General features: G+C 65.1%; 1 protein-coding gene across 1 annotated transcript in view; it reads right to left on the bottom strand.

Moving 5' to 3' along the window:
* Positions 1-16,161, bottom strand: part of ARAP1 (ArfGAP with RhoGAP domain, ankyrin repeat and PH domain 1) — a 34,340-nt gene that overhangs the window by 7,837 nt on the left and 10,342 nt on the right. Inside the window, exons 3-21 of the mRNA XM_027699846.1 lie at positions 13,676-13,824; positions 12,133-12,200; positions 11,040-11,143; positions 10,137-10,289; positions 8,114-8,183; positions 7,774-7,894; positions 7,453-7,658; positions 6,958-7,064; positions 6,677-6,876; positions 6,495-6,580; positions 5,181-5,363; positions 4,079-4,253; positions 2,692-2,826; positions 2,294-2,429; positions 1,727-1,829; positions 1,444-1,639; positions 1,064-1,109; positions 670-833; positions 157-369 (exon numbers count right to left, since the gene is read on the bottom strand). Coding sequence (XP_027555647.1) covers positions 157-369; positions 670-833; positions 1,064-1,109; positions 1,444-1,639; positions 1,727-1,829; positions 2,294-2,429; positions 2,692-2,826; positions 4,079-4,253; positions 5,181-5,363; positions 6,495-6,580; positions 6,677-6,876; positions 6,958-7,064; positions 7,453-7,658; positions 7,774-7,894; positions 8,114-8,183; positions 10,137-10,289; positions 11,040-11,143; positions 12,133-12,200; positions 13,676-13,824 — 2,615 coding nt within the window. The remainder of the gene's footprint in view (positions 1-156; positions 370-669; positions 834-1,063; positions 1,110-1,443; positions 1,640-1,726; positions 1,830-2,293; positions 2,430-2,691; positions 2,827-4,078; positions 4,254-5,180; positions 5,364-6,494; positions 6,581-6,676; positions 6,877-6,957; positions 7,065-7,452; positions 7,659-7,773; positions 7,895-8,113; positions 8,184-10,136; positions 10,290-11,039; positions 11,144-12,132; positions 12,201-13,675; positions 13,825-16,161) is intronic.

Below are 16,161 nucleotides of genomic sequence, written 5' to 3'. Positions count from 1 at the left end.
GCTCCATTCCCCACCCACTAGTCAAGACCCCGGCACAGGGGAACACGCAGAGCCCAGACGTGTTCCCCCAACCCACAGAGGGGACAAAGGGGCTGCACAGAACCAGGCAGCCCACCTCACTCCTCCTGCCACCCCCCAGCAGCCCCCGGGGCTCACCCGTGGCCCACAGCCAGTCTGGGGCCCACTGCCGGGTGAAGAGCCCGTCCCCGAGGTCGCGGAAGAAGCGTTTGAGGGTGTTGGCCACGTCGTCCACGTGGTGCTCGCCCTCCTTCAGGCGGACGCGGCGCGCGTCCCGCTGCAGCACCTCCAGCAGGCTGGTGGTCTTGGAGTTCTGCCCGCTCTTGCGGTAGATGCCTTCAGATGTCAGCCCTGCGACAGAGCCAGCAGGGGTGAGACCCCCTCTGCGAGGGACAGGCTCCAGTCCTGGCCCACCAGCTCCCCACCAAACACCACCAGACGCCGCGGAGCGTCTCATCCCGCAGGTGTTCCTGACCAGAGCCAAAGCCCTGCCATAAGTGGAGCCCTCCCACGGAGCTGGTGCAGGCGCTCAGGGAGGGAGGGAGGGAAGCAGGGTTCTCAGGGAGGGAAGCAGGTGTCACGAGCGCTGGGTTCTCAGCCTGCCGTGCCCCAGGGAGGGGGTTGCCCCCCGCAGCCGGGCGCTGTCCTTACCGCACTGCGTGATGTAGTCGATGCAGCGATCCACCAGCAGCGGCACGTCCGACTCCGTCAGCTGCTGCTCCGACAGGGTGTCTCCTGAGCTGCCCGCGGCCTTCTGGATGGCATGGACCCAGCCCAGGAAATCCAGCTTCCGCTCCCCTTGGATGTACAACGTCCTGCCGGCACGACTGGCCTCAGCAGGGGGCCAGGCGCCCCCCCGGACCTCACTGTGTGTCCAGGACCCCCAGGAAGGCTGGCCCTGGGGGCCCGCAGGTGGTCCCAACTCAATTTTGCGGATCCCCAGTCGTGGCAGGGAGAGTAAAGACACCCCAGAACAGGCAGGGGCTTGGGTAGGGTGTAGTATTTTGCTGGGGGGCATCTCATCTCCCCTACTCTCCCTTCTTACCTCCGCCTCTCCACCAGCACCAGCACCTCGTGGTCCCCCTGGATGGCTGGAAGGGAAGGAGCCCATCACCTACGGGAACATGGGGCACCCAGCCCCCCTAGACCCACGTGCTGGGGGATTCTGTGCCAACAGGTCCACCTCCAGTCCAAACGGGACAAGCAGGGATGGGGAAGAGGATGGAGAGGGAGAAGAGGATGGAGAGAAGAGGATGGGGATGAGGAAGAGGATGAAGAGGAGGAAGAGTGACTGCATCCCCTCTCATCCAAGAACCACCGAGCTCCATGGGAGCAGCACCCACCAGCCTCCCACCAAAAGCTGAGTGGACCCTGGGGGAGGATTTGGGGGACACCCCCTCCCTCCCGGGCAGGGGGTCCACGCACAGAGCTCCTGCAGCTTGCGCAGCTGGAGAGGCTCCTGCCGCTGGCCGTCCTCGGAGCAGACGTGGAGCGTGGAGCCGGCCAGGGCGAACCAGCCCTCCTGGGTGCGCTCCAGGGTGAGACCCCCCTTGTAGTGCAGCCGGCCCAGCCGCTCGAAGTCCAGCACCAGCAGCTCCTCGGCACAGGGATGGACGAAGGACTGAGCCGGGGAGGAGAGGGACCCATCAGTGCCGCCGCACCCGGCTGCCACCAGCACCCACGGCCGCCCCAGCCCTCCCTGCCCCACCTTGGCAATGGACTTGAGCCATTCCCGAGCGGAATCGGAGCTCTCCAGCCCGAAGAGGTAGAGCCGCTCTGCCTCGGTGCACACCTCGAACGTGCTCTCGATCCTGTGAGGGAGGAAAAGGGGAGCCTGGGGTGGGGTGAAGCGACAGGGGTGTCCCAGGGCTGGGAGCATCCTGCTGCACGGCTGCCGATGGCTCTGCCAATGGCTGGTGGGGTGTGGGATCCCCCACCATGGCCCCGGGCCCTCCAGCCATGCTGCCATGGCAGGGCATCGGGCACAGGGGTCACAGAGGGGGTGGATGCAAAGGAGTTGGGACGGGGTTGCAAAGGGGTTACAAAGCAACTGCAAAGAGGTTGCAAAGGCGTACAAATGGATTGCAAAGAGGCTCCGAAGGGGCTGCAAGTGATATACACACACATCCTGCAAAGCCACTTGGTTCAGGGGCCACTGGTGGGGCTGGGGACTGTGCTCTCCTCATGCCACCCCCCATGGGTGCTGCTCCAGTGGTGTGGGCTCTGCAGGAGCAGAGGTGCTCCAGTTGGGTGCTCCGGGGGGGCAGGGCCTTACCCGTGGGTGTGGGGCGGGTTGTTCACCAGGCAGACGATCTCCTCCACGCGGATCTCGCCGTTGGGGACGGCGTTGCGGTCGTTCTCGTAGTAGCTGAGCAGCCCGTCCTGCAGCGTGCACCACCGCCGGCTGAACTCTGCGCGGCACAGGACAGCGCTGGGCAGCCCCCCGAGCTCTGCCCGGCCCACACAACCACCCAACCAGCCTCAGTGGTCCAGCAGCACCCGCTGGGTGCCCACCTGACGCGACCCCCCTCGAACCAGGCGGCACTGCGCTTCCCCGCTGCCTTCCCACTGCCTGAGGAAGCAGGGGAGGGTGTGATTCCCCCTCTCAGGGCTGGCTCCAAGCCCCCCAGTCCCCTGTATCCCCATCTCCCTGCCTCACAGACCCCCACGTACCTTCCAGGCCCTTCCGCTCGCTGACGGGCTTGGCCATGGAGGGGGTCTTGTAGAGGAAGCCACTGTGGGTGACGGAGGGCAGGGGCACAGAGTAGGGCCTCTCCTCGCTGCCCACCATCTCCAGGCGTGGCAGCTCTGCAAGCAGGGAGACCAGTCTGTTATGGGGGGCTGCAGCCCCCTCCCCAGCCCCGGGAGGCAGCTGGGTCTCCCCCATCTTGGCACGAGACACATCCCACAGGCTGCACCCCGAGCTCCCACCAAGGAACGGCACCAGTCTCCAAATCCAGGGCTGCCTGGGAGCCAGTGGGGTCAGGCTTATCCACTGGGAGACCATCCTGCATCTCCCACATTCTGCATCCCCCCCGCACCCTCCCTAAGCACTGAGCTGGGACGGGATGGGGACAACATGGAGAGGTTGGGACCAGGCTCCCCTACCACTGAGATCCCTCCTAGGCTGTCCCAGGTTCCTGCTGCTCTGTGGGAGGAGCAGGGCAGAGAGTCATTGTCCTGCAGCTGAAATAACAGGCCGGGGCTCTGCCACTGCCTCCCCATCTGACCACAGTCACTTCCCCCTACCTCAGTTTCCCCACCTTGCCTGCCAGCAAGAGGCATCCCCCATTTTCTCCAGGATGAGGCAGAGATGGGGTGCAGGGACACCCCTAAAGCATGCCCGGGTCAGAGCATGGAGTGCCTGGAGCTCTAGAGAGGGGGAACCCAGGAGGAGGCAGGTCCCTACTCCCCCCTCCCAGCGCTGCTCCTCTGCAGATTGCTGGCCCCAGCAAGACCAGCCCAGCGTTGGATTCCTCCGGCTCACCGGGGCGGCTGGGAGTCCCCGCAGCTCTCCCAGATCCCTTTAGTGCTGACATGTCAGGGAAGAGCCGGGCCAGCCCCAATCCTGGGCAAATTCCAACTTCCGCGGGACGGACTTGGCCGCGAGGCGGGGAGGGAGGGGAGGGAGGGGACGGCTGCGGCGGGCGCTGGCTGCCCCCCACACCTCCATCCCGCCTGCCCAAGCCTTCTGAGGCTGCCGGGTATGCCTGCAGCACGGTGCTGGGACGGTGAAGGAACACTGCCTCCTGTCCCTCCTGGTGTCCGCAGCACCAGCCTGCATCCCCAGCGGGACTCCAAGACCCGAGCTCCCAGCTGGGATGGACCCCCCAAGGGCACAGGAGGTGCCCCAAAGCTCCCCTTCCCTCTCCCGGGGTGCCCAGAGCCCCAGCAGTGCCAGCAGATGGAGAGCCCCCTGCCAGGGAGCTGCTGGGCAGGACACAGAGCTGGGACCGGCTCAAAACACGGCTGTGTCCCCCAGGACGCCCCAGCAGCAACTCCAGGAATGCTGTTGGTGGGTTTGAGCCCGTGATGGGGTTTCAGGGGGGTCAGCCCTTACCCGAGGTTTTGTTGTGGAGCAGGAACTCCATCTGCAGCCGCTGCCCACTCCTCTCGGCCAGGGCCAGCGGCGTGGGGCACTGGGAGTCCCCGGTGTCACAGGTCACCGACGCCCCGCAGAAGAGCAGAGCCTGCGTCTCCTTCAGGTCGCTGGTGGTGACGGCCACGCACAGAGCCTGCAGCAGCGCCAGGAGGAGGGTGGTGAGACCACAGGCTCCCGAGGAGAAGGGAGAGACCCCCCAGCGAAAGGAGCCAGGTGAGCGCAGCGAGCCGCCGGACCCCCGGCCGCCTCCCGGCCGCCCGGGCAGGACAAAGGAGGCTCGAACTGGAAGAAAAAGTTTGGAGCAGGCAGCGAATCCCTCCCTTAAGGAGCCGGGGTGAAGTCATACGGCAGCAGCGGGGCGGGACGGCCGGGCCGGAGTAGGAAAACAAACAAGCCCACATGCGAATTCCCGCAGCCTCCGGAGTGCCCCCAGCGCTTGTGCAAACACCAGCAAAGCCGCGGCAGAGCCCAAGCCGCGGCGGCGGGACGGGAGGCGAAGGCCGGCGGCCAGAGTGCCAGGATGGCATTCCCGGGTGACGCCCTGGTCCGGCACCCTGCCAGCAGCCGGCACGTACCTGGGGGCCGGGAGTGCCGGGCAGGAGCTCTGGAGAGGGTTTTCGAGTTGCCTCAACCAGTGTGTGCCACCGGCACCGGCCCCCTTGAGCCCCATCCAGCCCAGGGCTGGGCCCCCAAAACAATTTCCACGCCAGGGAGAGGCGAGCCCTGGGGCTGTCTGGGCTGTGGGAGGGGGATCCCGCTCCAGACAAAGCTCTCCAGCCTGGACACGAAGCTGGCTGTGCCCCATCGCAGAGGTGTCACCCTGTCCTCACAGCTGGCTTGTCCCTCCTGGAGACCTCAGGCTTTGGCTTGGGATGCACAGTGGGGACTTAGGGTGTGCACTGGGGGCTCGGGGGATACAGGCAGGGATACAGGCAGGGATGGTGGGCAGTCTGCTCGGGCACAGACCCCACTCCCCAAAACAGCCCCAGGACCCAGCTCAGCACCACTTGGGCCCCAGGCAGAACCCCCAAGCAGGTGCCCGGCCCCGGGGGCCACTGACCCTGTCGAGCTCCTCCTGGTTGCCGAAGAGCGGGTGGTAGTGGCGGTACTTTCCCTCCCGGTATTTGGCGATGAGGAAGCGCCTCCTCTCCTGGCTGCCGCTGGTGGGGCCGATGGCTTCGCTCGGGGGCACGTTTGCCGCCCAAAACTCGTTGGCCATGGCATTGCCAAACTGCTGGAAGAGCTACGGGGACAAGAACAAGGACAAGGAGATGCCGATGTGACCGTGCTGGAGGGGGTTTGGGGGGTGGAGCTCGGGGAGGGCTTTGCTGGAAGCAGGGGGGTGCTGCCCAGGAGAACAGTGGGATGCAGGAAGAATTGGGGGGGGAGAGCTTATAGGTGTTGTGGGGTGAATGGAGAGCCTGGGTGGGCAGCGTGCAGGAGCACCCACCCACTGCAGGCATGCAGCATCCGACAGCCCCCGCAGCCGCTGACCCCCCCTTCCTGCCCCGGGAAATCACATCTGGGAAAGCAGCGCCCAGCTGTGGGAGGCGGGGTGGTGCTCAGCATCCAGGGGGGCAGATTTAAAGGGCGCCTGGTGGCCCCTGGCCATCCCACTGTCCACGCTGAGCAGTGCCATTGAGAGGTTTAGCCCTGTCTCAGGGAGCCCCGCATCACTCAACGCGGGGGGCTCTGCCAGCACCCTCAAGCTCTTTGGGGTGGGGCGGGTGCATGCGGGGGTCGAGGGGGGGCGGCGCGGGCGGGAAGCCTGGGGATGCTGGAGGGGTTTCGGGCAGCGTTCCCAGAGAGGGGAGGGGAAAGGGAGCAGCCGCAGGCAGCAGCTGGAAGCGTTTGGGAGCTCGGGGAGCAGGCAGTGCCGGAGGCGGGGGCTGCGCGGGTGGGACGCCAGGCAGGAATGAAGGATCTGAGCAGGATGGATGGGAAGAACGGAGCCAGCCAGGCTCTGCCGGCGAGAAATGGCTGCCAGGTTAGGTCTTGGAACGAATCCCAGCTCCTCCGCCCACCCATTCCCGGCTCTGGCTGCACCGACACATTCCTCCACGCCGGCGGCCGGAGGGCTCCGGGGACTGCTCTGCCCTTGGCCCCACGCCGATCCCACAGCCATCTCCCCACGGCCACTCCAGCGGCTCCACAGCCATCTCCCCAGGGACACACAGACACCGTCTGTCTGTGGTGTAGGCACACAAGTGCTGCCTGTCGTCGCTGGAATGCCAGGGGTCCACAGGGACAGGGATGAAAGGCTGCTGGGGGTCCCCGCCCCAGCCTCCAGCCCGCAGCCAGCGGCTCCACCGTGGGAAGGGAACAGGGTGTCGTCCCCCCAAAAGGGCTTTTGGGGGCTGGTCTGTGCCAATACCTTGATCAGCTCCTCAGTCCACACCTTCCTGTCCATCTTCAGACTCCGAACTTTAGTAATGCCAGGGCCCAATCCCCGGTGCTCCCCTGCCAGCAAGACGAGCTGTTAGGGACTCGTTTTGGGGTGGGAGAGGTCTAGGGGTCCCCGGGGATCCCCATTTGTGGCCCCCAGGATGCGGGTACCTGCACATCTCTTGCAGATGACAACGCAGAGGTTGATGGAGGCCCATTCAGGCTTGGGGGAGCCGCAGTCAGCACAGCAGCGGTTGGACTCCACTGCCCAGATCCTCTCGGCCACCTCGGAGTTGGAGAGCGCCTCGGCGATGGACTGCTGCATGGCCTCCACCCACTCCTCCTTCTCCTGCTCCGAGTCAGCGGAGAAGCTGCCGGGGGGACGGGGGTGAGGTACAGCATGGCTGGGGGTGGGCAGCACCCCCGGCACGCCCTCCCCACCCCGGGCTCACCTGAAGATTCTGTACGGCGTGGTGAGGTCGAAGCCCCGCCGATCCACCTCCTTAACGTTCCCCACGTTCATCTCAATGTAGGTGATGCCAATCCCCAGCCGATAGTCCTGGTGGGCGAGGGCAGGGGAGGGGTGAGGGGGCAGCAGGGACCCCTCTGGAGCAGGGAGGGGATGATGGGATCCAGTGCCCAGAAGCTGGGGTAACCATGTCCCTTCCCTGCCCAGTTCTCATCCTTGGGGCACTGCAGACTCCAGGGCAGCTACTCTGGGTATGATGCTCCTGGGGGACCCCAAGGCTCAGAGCCAGCGGGGAGCAGGGGCTGTAGCTCAGAGGTCACCACACTGTGGGATCTGTGCTGTCCTCATTAGAGGGGTGGCAGGCCCGGGTGCCCCGGTTCACCGCTGCTCTGCTCAGGCCGTGAGCAGAAAGGGAAGGGGTCCCCCACGAAACAGCCTCAGGGTCCCTCTTAGTGCCGCAGTCCCCCCAGCCACCCACCTCTGCGTTCTTGTAGAGGAACACTTTGTCCCCAGCCACCACCACAAAGAGCTTGTGCTTGAAGCCCCGCAGCTCCAGGAAGCCGCTCCTGTCGGCTGGCTCAGGGGCACCGTCGGTGGCCAGGGACATCAGTGTCCTCTCCGGAGCTTTGCTCTTCCGCTCCTCTGCAATCTGCTGCAGGGTCCGGATCCACTCGTTACGCTCCGCTGTGGGACCAGACGGGAGACACATCGGGATCAGCCCGGAGCCACGAGCCAACGGGACTCATCCCATGGGCTGGGGAGGGGGAGCAGCCGGGGAGCAGGGACCCCCAGTGCTCACCATCGCTCTCGGCCCGGAACACGAAGTTGCGGTTGTTGGTGACGACCTCGAACTTCTGGTCCCCGACGCTGGTGACGCGGGAGATGGAGGAGACGGGAATGAGCCGCTTGGAGTAGGCGTCCTGGGGCAGGGAGTGGGGAGACACACCGCTCGTCTCTGGGCCTCGGGGACACGGGGGGGGTTGTCCAGGAGGCTCTGAGTGTCCCACATCTCACCCCAGCCACGGCTGGTCCCTGGGAGCAGCCACACCTCCCAGCTGGGGTGCCCAGAGGAAGGTGGCCTTGCTGGAGCAGTTCCTCTACCACCTACTCACCCCGAACCCCCAGACCTGTCCACCCACCTTTTCACTGTCAAAATAGCGGAGGTAGTCAGCGTCCAGCTTCACCCAGCGCTTCTGGTAGATGTAGGACCTGGGAGGGGACCAGAGGGACCCATTGGAGGGGATGCCCTTGAACTCAGGACGATTCTGCTGCTGTGTTCATGCCCCAGTTGCCAAAAGCCTGGGGGCACCTCACCATTGATCCTGCCTCATATCCCCAGCCCTCCATCCTGCGCTGTGACCCCAGCTCTCAATGTCCCCAGCCCTCCATTCTGCCCTGTATCCTCCACCCTCCACCCTGTGCCGTGACCCCAGCCCTCCATACTGCACCATGTCCCACCCCTCCACCCTGCGCCGTGTCCCCAGCCCTCGTGTCACTGCTGGGGACAGCAATGGAGGCTTCATGCTTTCCTCCAGGCACCGATTAGAACACGGAGCTGAGAACACAAGGGCTGTCCCTAAAAGCTCCCCAAAATCCCCATTTACTGCTCAGGACCTAACAGCCAGGCAGGGTTCAATCCAGGGGACACATCCCAGAAGGGGACAGTGGCACCAGGTGCAGGGGGAGAAGCCAGGCGTCTCTATCAGGATGGGGATACGGAAGAGAGGGAGGACCCCCGGGGCTGGAGGAGAGCCCACCAGGGACCCCTTTGCCTGCCCCAGCCCAGCCCACAGCCCAGCCAGGCAGCACAGGGGAAGGCACGACACCCCTCAGCCCATCTGTGCCACACCAGGGATGCAGGAGGAGCCAAGCCCCTTCCCACACAGTTCTGGCAAGCCCTGCCATGCAGCCCCTGCCAGCACTGCATCCACGGAGCCCCCCGGGCTGGAGGGGCCGGGGGCTGGTGCACAGGCAGGGACACGGTGGTTGCTCAAGGGCTTGTTTGCTCAGGAAGGGTTTGGCCATGGCCACACGTGACCCCACGCTCAGCCTTTATGTAACCACCTCCAGCATCCGGCACCGAGGCCCTGGGCTCTGCCCTGGGCTCTGCCCTGGGCTCGCTGCTCCCTGTCAGCTCAGCCCTGCCCTGGGGGGCAGAGACCCCCACCCTGCTCTGACCTCCCACTGCTGTTCAGTGCTGCAGGGTTGGGGCTCCTGGTTTCCCTTTCATTGCCTTCCCAGGCTCTGAGTCCCTGCCAAGCAGCTGCCGGAGCAGCTTCCCAGGGACCTTCCAGCTGCTCTCACTTCCCCAGCAGCACGGGTGCTCTGCTGCAAACAGGGGAGCTTCCTCCTCCTCGGTGGAACTGCTGCCTTGGGGCTTCCTCACAGCCCACATTAAGCAGTCCCCAAATATCCTGCACAGCTCCTGCTTGATTTTTGCCTCCCAGATGGAGCAGGGGCTCTTTGAGTGGGTTCCCTGCTGAGATGGGGGCAAGGAGGCTCCCTGTGCACGCTGTGCTTGTTCTGCTCACTGGGCTCACTGGACTACTTGGGTCTCACTGTGTTCCCTGTGACTCCCTGGGGGCTCGCTGGGCTCCCTCTGACCCCTGGGTTTGCTTGCCCTGGAGCACACAGACCCCCCCCCCCCCGTTTTTCTGCTGCACCCCTATGGCTCTGCACACACCCCCAGGGCTGCACACACCGGGATTTGGGGCTGGCATCCCATGGGATGGGGGCCATCACTGCCTCCTCCTGTGGCAAACGCAGCAATCCCCAAACCCACAGGTCATCCCAGACACCTCACCTCATCCCTGACAGCTTCTTTTGGGGTTACTGCTACTCCAGGGCTCCCCAAGAGCAAAGGCAGCTCTTTTCCCAGTGACACGGGGTCCAGGAGGGAGCTTGAGCTGCAGCCTTTCCTCCTCCTCCTCCTCAGCCAACTCAGTATAGCCACTGGTGGCACCCGCTCTGAGAAAGCCTTTTTCACCAAAACTGGGTCATTCTAACCTAAATCATGGGTTAGAAGGCAGCAGAAGGAACCCCTCGCCATGTATTTTCACCAAAGCAAAATTACACCCCCACAAGCGGGAATTACAGGTGGGAAAAGGGAGGGGGGACAATCACCCCTCCGTGGCACACAGAGACCCCCAGCACGTCACTCACCCCTGTGGCGGGTTCTTGTCCAGCCACCCCGCTCTGATGGTGGGTGACAGCGGGGCGGTGGCACCGGTGCCCTCCATGCTGTCACCGCCGGGGACGGCGCCGGGCGCGGGCGGGCGCGGGCTGGGGTCCCTGTCACTCCAGCTGCTGCTGCCACTGGGCACGGGGAGCCAAGGGAGGGGGTTAAGAGCTGGCGGGTCCCGGGAGGGGCTGAGGCTCCCCCCCGCCCGCCTCAGCCTCCCCGTGCCCTTCCCCGAGGCACAGGCAATGCAGGCGCCGGCTGTGTGTGAGCGGGGACATGGACACAGTGGGGTCCCGGCACATCCCCCAGCTCCTGGAGCAGCCCCGGCCTGGGTCCCAGCCCCGGGAGGGAAGGACAGGGCACTCCCGGGACCACGACCCCAACCCGGCGACGTGCAGAGCTGCTCTCTCTGCTCGCACGCACACGCGTGTGCTCCCCCACGCGGGTCCTGCGCGCGCACACGTGGAGCTGTGCGCACACGACAGGCCCTGACCCGTGCGCTCCCGTGGACAAGCGCTCTGTGCCCGTGCTCACAGACACCCCCCACGCGAGCACCCCCTGGCACATGCACACACAGCCCCTGCCTAAACACACGCACACACACAGAGTGTCACCAGCCACGCGCACACGCGTGCACACGCGTGCACACGCGTCCCGTCCGGGCACACACGCGTGCGGCCCCTGCACACGCATCCCCAGCGGGTCACACGCACGCAGACACATTCCCTGTGCATGTGTCCCTGCACACACACACGTCCCCTGCCCTCACACACGTCCCCTGCCCACACACACGTCCCCTGCCCGCACACACGTCCCCTGCCCGCACACACGTCCCCTGCCCGCACACACGTCCCCTGCCCGCAGCGTGGCAGCCCAGCTCGTACTCAGCAGGGGACACCTCGGGCTGGTCCTCGCCGAGCTCGTCGTCGCTGAAGAGGCTGTTGAAGCGCAGGGACCGCGGCCGCCCCGTCCCAGGCTCGGCATCCTCCTGCAGGGACACACACGCAGGTGATGCCCGGGGTCCCCACGGTGCCCCCCTGCACCGTGAGGGACGGGCACGGGTGACACGTGGGGTCCCCTTGGTGAGGGTGCAGGGGGACTAAGGGAGAGGGGACACGATGCCGTGTCACCAGCGCTGGCTGGCAGGTGCCCACAGTGGCAGGGTGCCCAGGAAGGGACACGCTGGGGCCCGCGGAGGGAAGGGAAGCGCAGCCAGGGGAGGAGCTGAACACCGGGAGGGTTATTTATAGCAGCTAAAAATGCCGGCGCTTATCAAGAAATCCGACATCTCCCCCTCCTCGGCCACAGCGTTCCCAAGCAGAGGAGAGCGGGGGGCTCCAGGCGCTCACGGGGATCTGCGGCTGCTGGGATCCCTCAAATCCATCCGTTCCCACCCCAGGGAGCGGGGGGGGCGGGCAGATAGAAGCTCCCAGTCGAGGGCTTGAATTGAGGATGCAGTGCCGGAGGTGTCCGCTAGCATGCAGCCTGGGCACGTCAGTGTGCCAGGGCATGCACAGCTGCGGGGGCTCTGCGGAGAGCCCGGGGGACACAGTGCGTGGGGGCTCCCCGGGAACCCTCGGGTTCCAGCACCGCTGACAGGCAGGTGGGTACCTCCGAGGGACACTGAAGGACCCAGCGGGTGCTTCTCGGTGACTCTGGGGTTCCGACCCCCACGGGAGACCTGGTGGGTGCTCCCTGGGGACCCTGGCGTTTCGGCAGCACTGAAGGACCTGGTGGGTGCTTCCCAAGGATCCTTGTGACCCTGGGGTTCCAGCAACCCCCAGGAAACCCGGTGGGCGCTCCCCGGGGACCCTTGGGAGAGCCGGTGGGTGCTCAGCAAGGCACAACCCCCTCTCCAGGCACTGCCGACGTGCTTCTCCAGCCCTAACCAGTATCCCTGGAGCATCCCAAGGCCAGCACCTCTCCTCGGGACAGTTACTAGCTCCTGCCCACCTCCCACCCCGTGGTGGGACCAACCTTGGCCATCTCCCCCACGGGTCTGGCTAATTCCTCCTCCCAGGCTGAGTCCTCGTAGTCCGAGTCATCTGACAAAGGAAAGGGAAGATGCTGGGAATCAGCTGGGGTGGAGCAAGGGGTCCCATCCCCCCCTGCCACCCCAGAGCCTGTGGAGAGGATGCCAGCATGGCTGGGCTGGCTTCCCCCTTGCTTTACCCTTGGCAAACAAACCACACCATTCCTGTGACAACAAGGGTTTTATCGAGGAGTTTGGGGAAGAGCTGGGAAAGGGCAAAGTCCCACTAGTGGCACCTCCCGGCACTGTCACGACCCTCCTGGCTTTGCCTGGGGGGGGGACTTGGTGCCACCAGCCCCAGCACCACGGCTTTGTCCAGGCTCTCATGTCTCTACCGGGCAGCTCCTGCTGCTGAGGGGTCCCAGGGGCTTCTCCCACATCTTGTTTTCCAGGGTGGATTCCCCTCCCTCCTCCTGTATTCCTTATCAGCTCACGAGCTTGTGCACCCAGGGAAACGAGATCCCGGAGGAGGATGGGAGCGAGGAGATGGTTCCTCCTCACCCAGCACCCACAGCAACAGGACTCCTGGCCAAGACTGTAACCCCGCAGGGAACAAGTGGCCCCAGATAGCCTGGCCCTGGCAGACACCCACTCCCAAATCCCACTGAGAACCTGGAGCAGATTCCTCCCAAAATGGCAACCCAGGTGACGCTCTTTGGGCACTGGCAGCAGGCAAAGATGCTGCCAGGCTGCAGGAGGTTGAGGGGTGCAGGTAGATGCTTGCCTTGGCACCAGGGACCCCCTCTGCAGACTCTGCATCCCCAACCCACCCAGGCATGGGCTGGGAGCAGCTTTCCTCCCTGCAACCCCACGACAAACAGATAAGCTCATGTCCACGGCTTCTCCCAGCTTCTGAAACACAGCCCAGCTCTCAGTTCAACCAGTGCCACTTCCTGGAGGGCCGCTGGCCCTGAGCAGGCACCCAGGGCCCCGCAGAGCTCGGCCCTTCTTCTTTCCAGCAGAGCTATTCCAGCTGAATTAGAGTCCAACCAGGGCTGCACCCCTCCGTGGGGGTCAGCATCACCCCCTGCAGCTGGCTGAGCTCCGGGGACCCCCCGAGGAGAGGGCTGGGGGATGCAAAGCCATGGTGCTGGGACCCCAGAACCAGGGACACGCAAGGGGGCCCACATTTCACCCCCTTGTTAGGTTCACTTTTCCTCCATGAATGCTTACAGGGGCTCCCAGCACCCACAGACACATTCGCTCTCCCCTAAGAGAGGCTGCACCCAAAGCCCCAGCCCAGATCTTGCACCCCCTGAAACCCTCAGCCCAGATCTTGCACCCCCTGAAACCCTCAGCCCAGATCTTGCACCCCTGACACCCCCAGCAGGCAAGGAAGGGGACAGAGGAGAGAAGGATCCCAGAGGGACAAAGTGGCAGGGGAGGAAGGCACAGCACCCCCAGGTTGAACGCTGATGGATGGGTACCCAGCTATCCCAAGGGAAGCTCTGGGACGGGGGAAGGTTGGAGGGCCCCCCCGGTACTCACCGAACTCGGGCACGAAGGGCAGGCTGGCCTTGCAGGGCAGCTCCGGGGGCAGCAGGACGGGCGGCTTCGTGCGGGGCAGGGGGGACAGTGGGGACAGGGGGACACCGGGTGTTCTGTCAGGGATGGGGACCTCCTCTTTGGCAGGGGTGCTGCAGGAGAGAGGAGGAAGTGCTGCCTTATGCCAGCCCCTGCCCCGCTTCCCAAACCCCCACACCCCAGCAGCCCTCAACGGGGGGTCCCAGAGTGCAAGAGGAACCCCCGAAGGGACCAAACCCCAGCAGACCCAAACCCACAAACCGATTCCTAAGAGACTCCACGGCAAAGCCTTCCCTGTGCTGGGGTTACGCCGCCGCTTTTCTATCCTGGAACTGTTTTCCTGGCATCCAACCTCACTCCCCTGTGTCTGCTCTGCAGCTCAGGATCCTTATCTGGCTCCGGGACACCCCAAGCCGCCCACAGCCTTGAAGCCCCGTCCCAGAGCAGATTGTTTTCTCTCCTCCAGTCTAAACAATGGCGGAGCCGCTTCCTTGGCTGGTATGCAGGTGGCCACAGGGTCCCCTGAGCAGGATGGGGGGTGCTGGGAATGTTCCATGCCACCAGGGTCCTCGCAGTGGGGCAGACGCTGGAGATGTGGGGTGGCTGCCGGGGCAGCAAGAACCCCTGGAAATGGAGCCTCTCCACAGTCAGTGAGCCATCAGCACCCCACTGCTACTGGAGAGGGGGAACCCTGGTGCCTCCCAGCCCCACGGCTGGTGCACGAGAGCTTTCCCCAGGCTTGGGGCTGAGCCAGAAAGGAAACCTCCCTGGCTGGAGCAGGAAGCAGAGGAGGACGGGAGCGCTGGCTGTCCCTGGGTCAGCCTGACCTCATTTCTCAGCAGTATTTCCATGGGAACCAGCCACAAACCATCCATACATTAGGGAATGCTGGCAGGGAAGGAGGGGAGCGTGGGCAGGGGAGCGTGGGCAGGGGAGCCCAACAGGATTGCTCCTAGCACTGCCAGGCAGTGGCTGCTGAGGCACCCGAGGGTGTGGGGACCCAGGGACAAGGAGGTGGCAGTGCACAAGCCACAGAGGGCCTGGCAAGAGCCCGGCTGGGCTCTGCATCTGTGCAGCCCCTGCTCTGGGGCTGGGAGGCTGCAGCATGAGCCCCACGACCACCAGGGAAGCAAGCCCCAGGCCAGGAAAACCTCCATCTCCTGGCTGGGGACACCTCAGGAGGGTTTCTGGCCAAGCCCCCGTCCTGCCACCCCAGGGACACGCAGGATGGGCACTCATAGAGCCCAGGCACAGATAACACCCCAGTTCCCCAAAACAGCCTCCCCACTGGTGTGCCCTCTCTCCACGTCATCCTCTGGTGCTGTAGCATCCCTGGGCTTCATGTCCCCCCATGGCTCTGTGGGGCAGTGTAGGTGCCCCATCACCCCCTGCCCCCCCATGCAGCCGTGCCCAAGGGATGTCCCTCCTGCTCCAGGCAGGGCCTGGCCAGTGCCACATCTGCCATTAGAGAAGTGGCAAACGGTGCCTTATCTGCTGTCCCCTATCTGGGCCTCTCCCCCCAGGAGGGCAGCAGGGGAACTGCTCTCCCACAGGCAACACCACCTCAAAGCCAAACCTCAGCCCAGGCCACCGCCCCTGCCCAGTTTGTCCAGCCCTCCCAGAAGGAGTCTTCTGTCATCACCTCCTTGGACATCATTCACTGCCCTCCTACAACCCCCTCGGGGTTCAAACCCCCCCCCCCTCCAGCTGCTCAGGGAGCTGCTCTGCACCCAGACCACTCCCTGAGCATGGAGAGGGGGTGCCCTCCCACCGACAGCCTCACCACACCATCGGGGTGCAGACGTGAGCACCCACTGCTGCTGGGACCCTCGTGGGGTCTGTAGGTCTGAGCCATCAGTGGCCAAAATTTAGGGGCTCACAGCCCCACTGCTGGCACAAATGCAGAGCTGGCGAGAGAGAGCTCCTGGTGCTGAACACGGCTGCTGGCATTATCCCGTGGGAGGTGGCATCGCTACACCCCGCACCCAGCAGGGCTGGGATGTTCCCATCACCTCCCGGGGCTGGGATGTTCCCATCACCTCCCGGCACAGGGCTGCTCGGGGGTGGCCCAGCATTTGGGAGGACGGTGAGACCCTGGAGGTGAACGTGGCCTGGAGGAAACCACAGCATGTTCTGCGAGCAGCCGTGGGGAAGTGCCGGGGACCACGGCAGCACCGCCGGAAGCGAGGGGAGCTGGGGGGGGTGAGGGGTGGCGTCACCCCAGAAACGCCCGGGTCTCGTGCTCCGAGGGACCTCCCCTGCGGGCACTCCCACCTCCACGGGGGGTCATGGTGGGGGGCTCACCCCCCCCAGAGACAGGGCCACCAGGGCCAGACCCACCCAGCTGCCTCACTGTCCACTGGCAAAGAACCAGAGCCCTGCACCAGCCTGGATGCAGCGAGCATCACCCTGGGCTGGGCAAGTACCATCCAGACATGGGCAAATATCAC

The sequence above is a fragment of the Neopelma chrysocephalum genome, unplaced genomic scaffold (genome assembly GCF_003984885.1).
Source record: "Neopelma chrysocephalum unplaced genomic scaffold, ASM398488v2 Primary Assembly neopelma1_141, whole genome shotgun sequence".
Lineage (NCBI taxonomy): Eukaryota > Metazoa > Chordata > Aves > Passeriformes > Pipridae > Neopelma > Neopelma chrysocephalum.
This window is presented reverse-complemented; position numbering and strand designations above follow the sequence as displayed.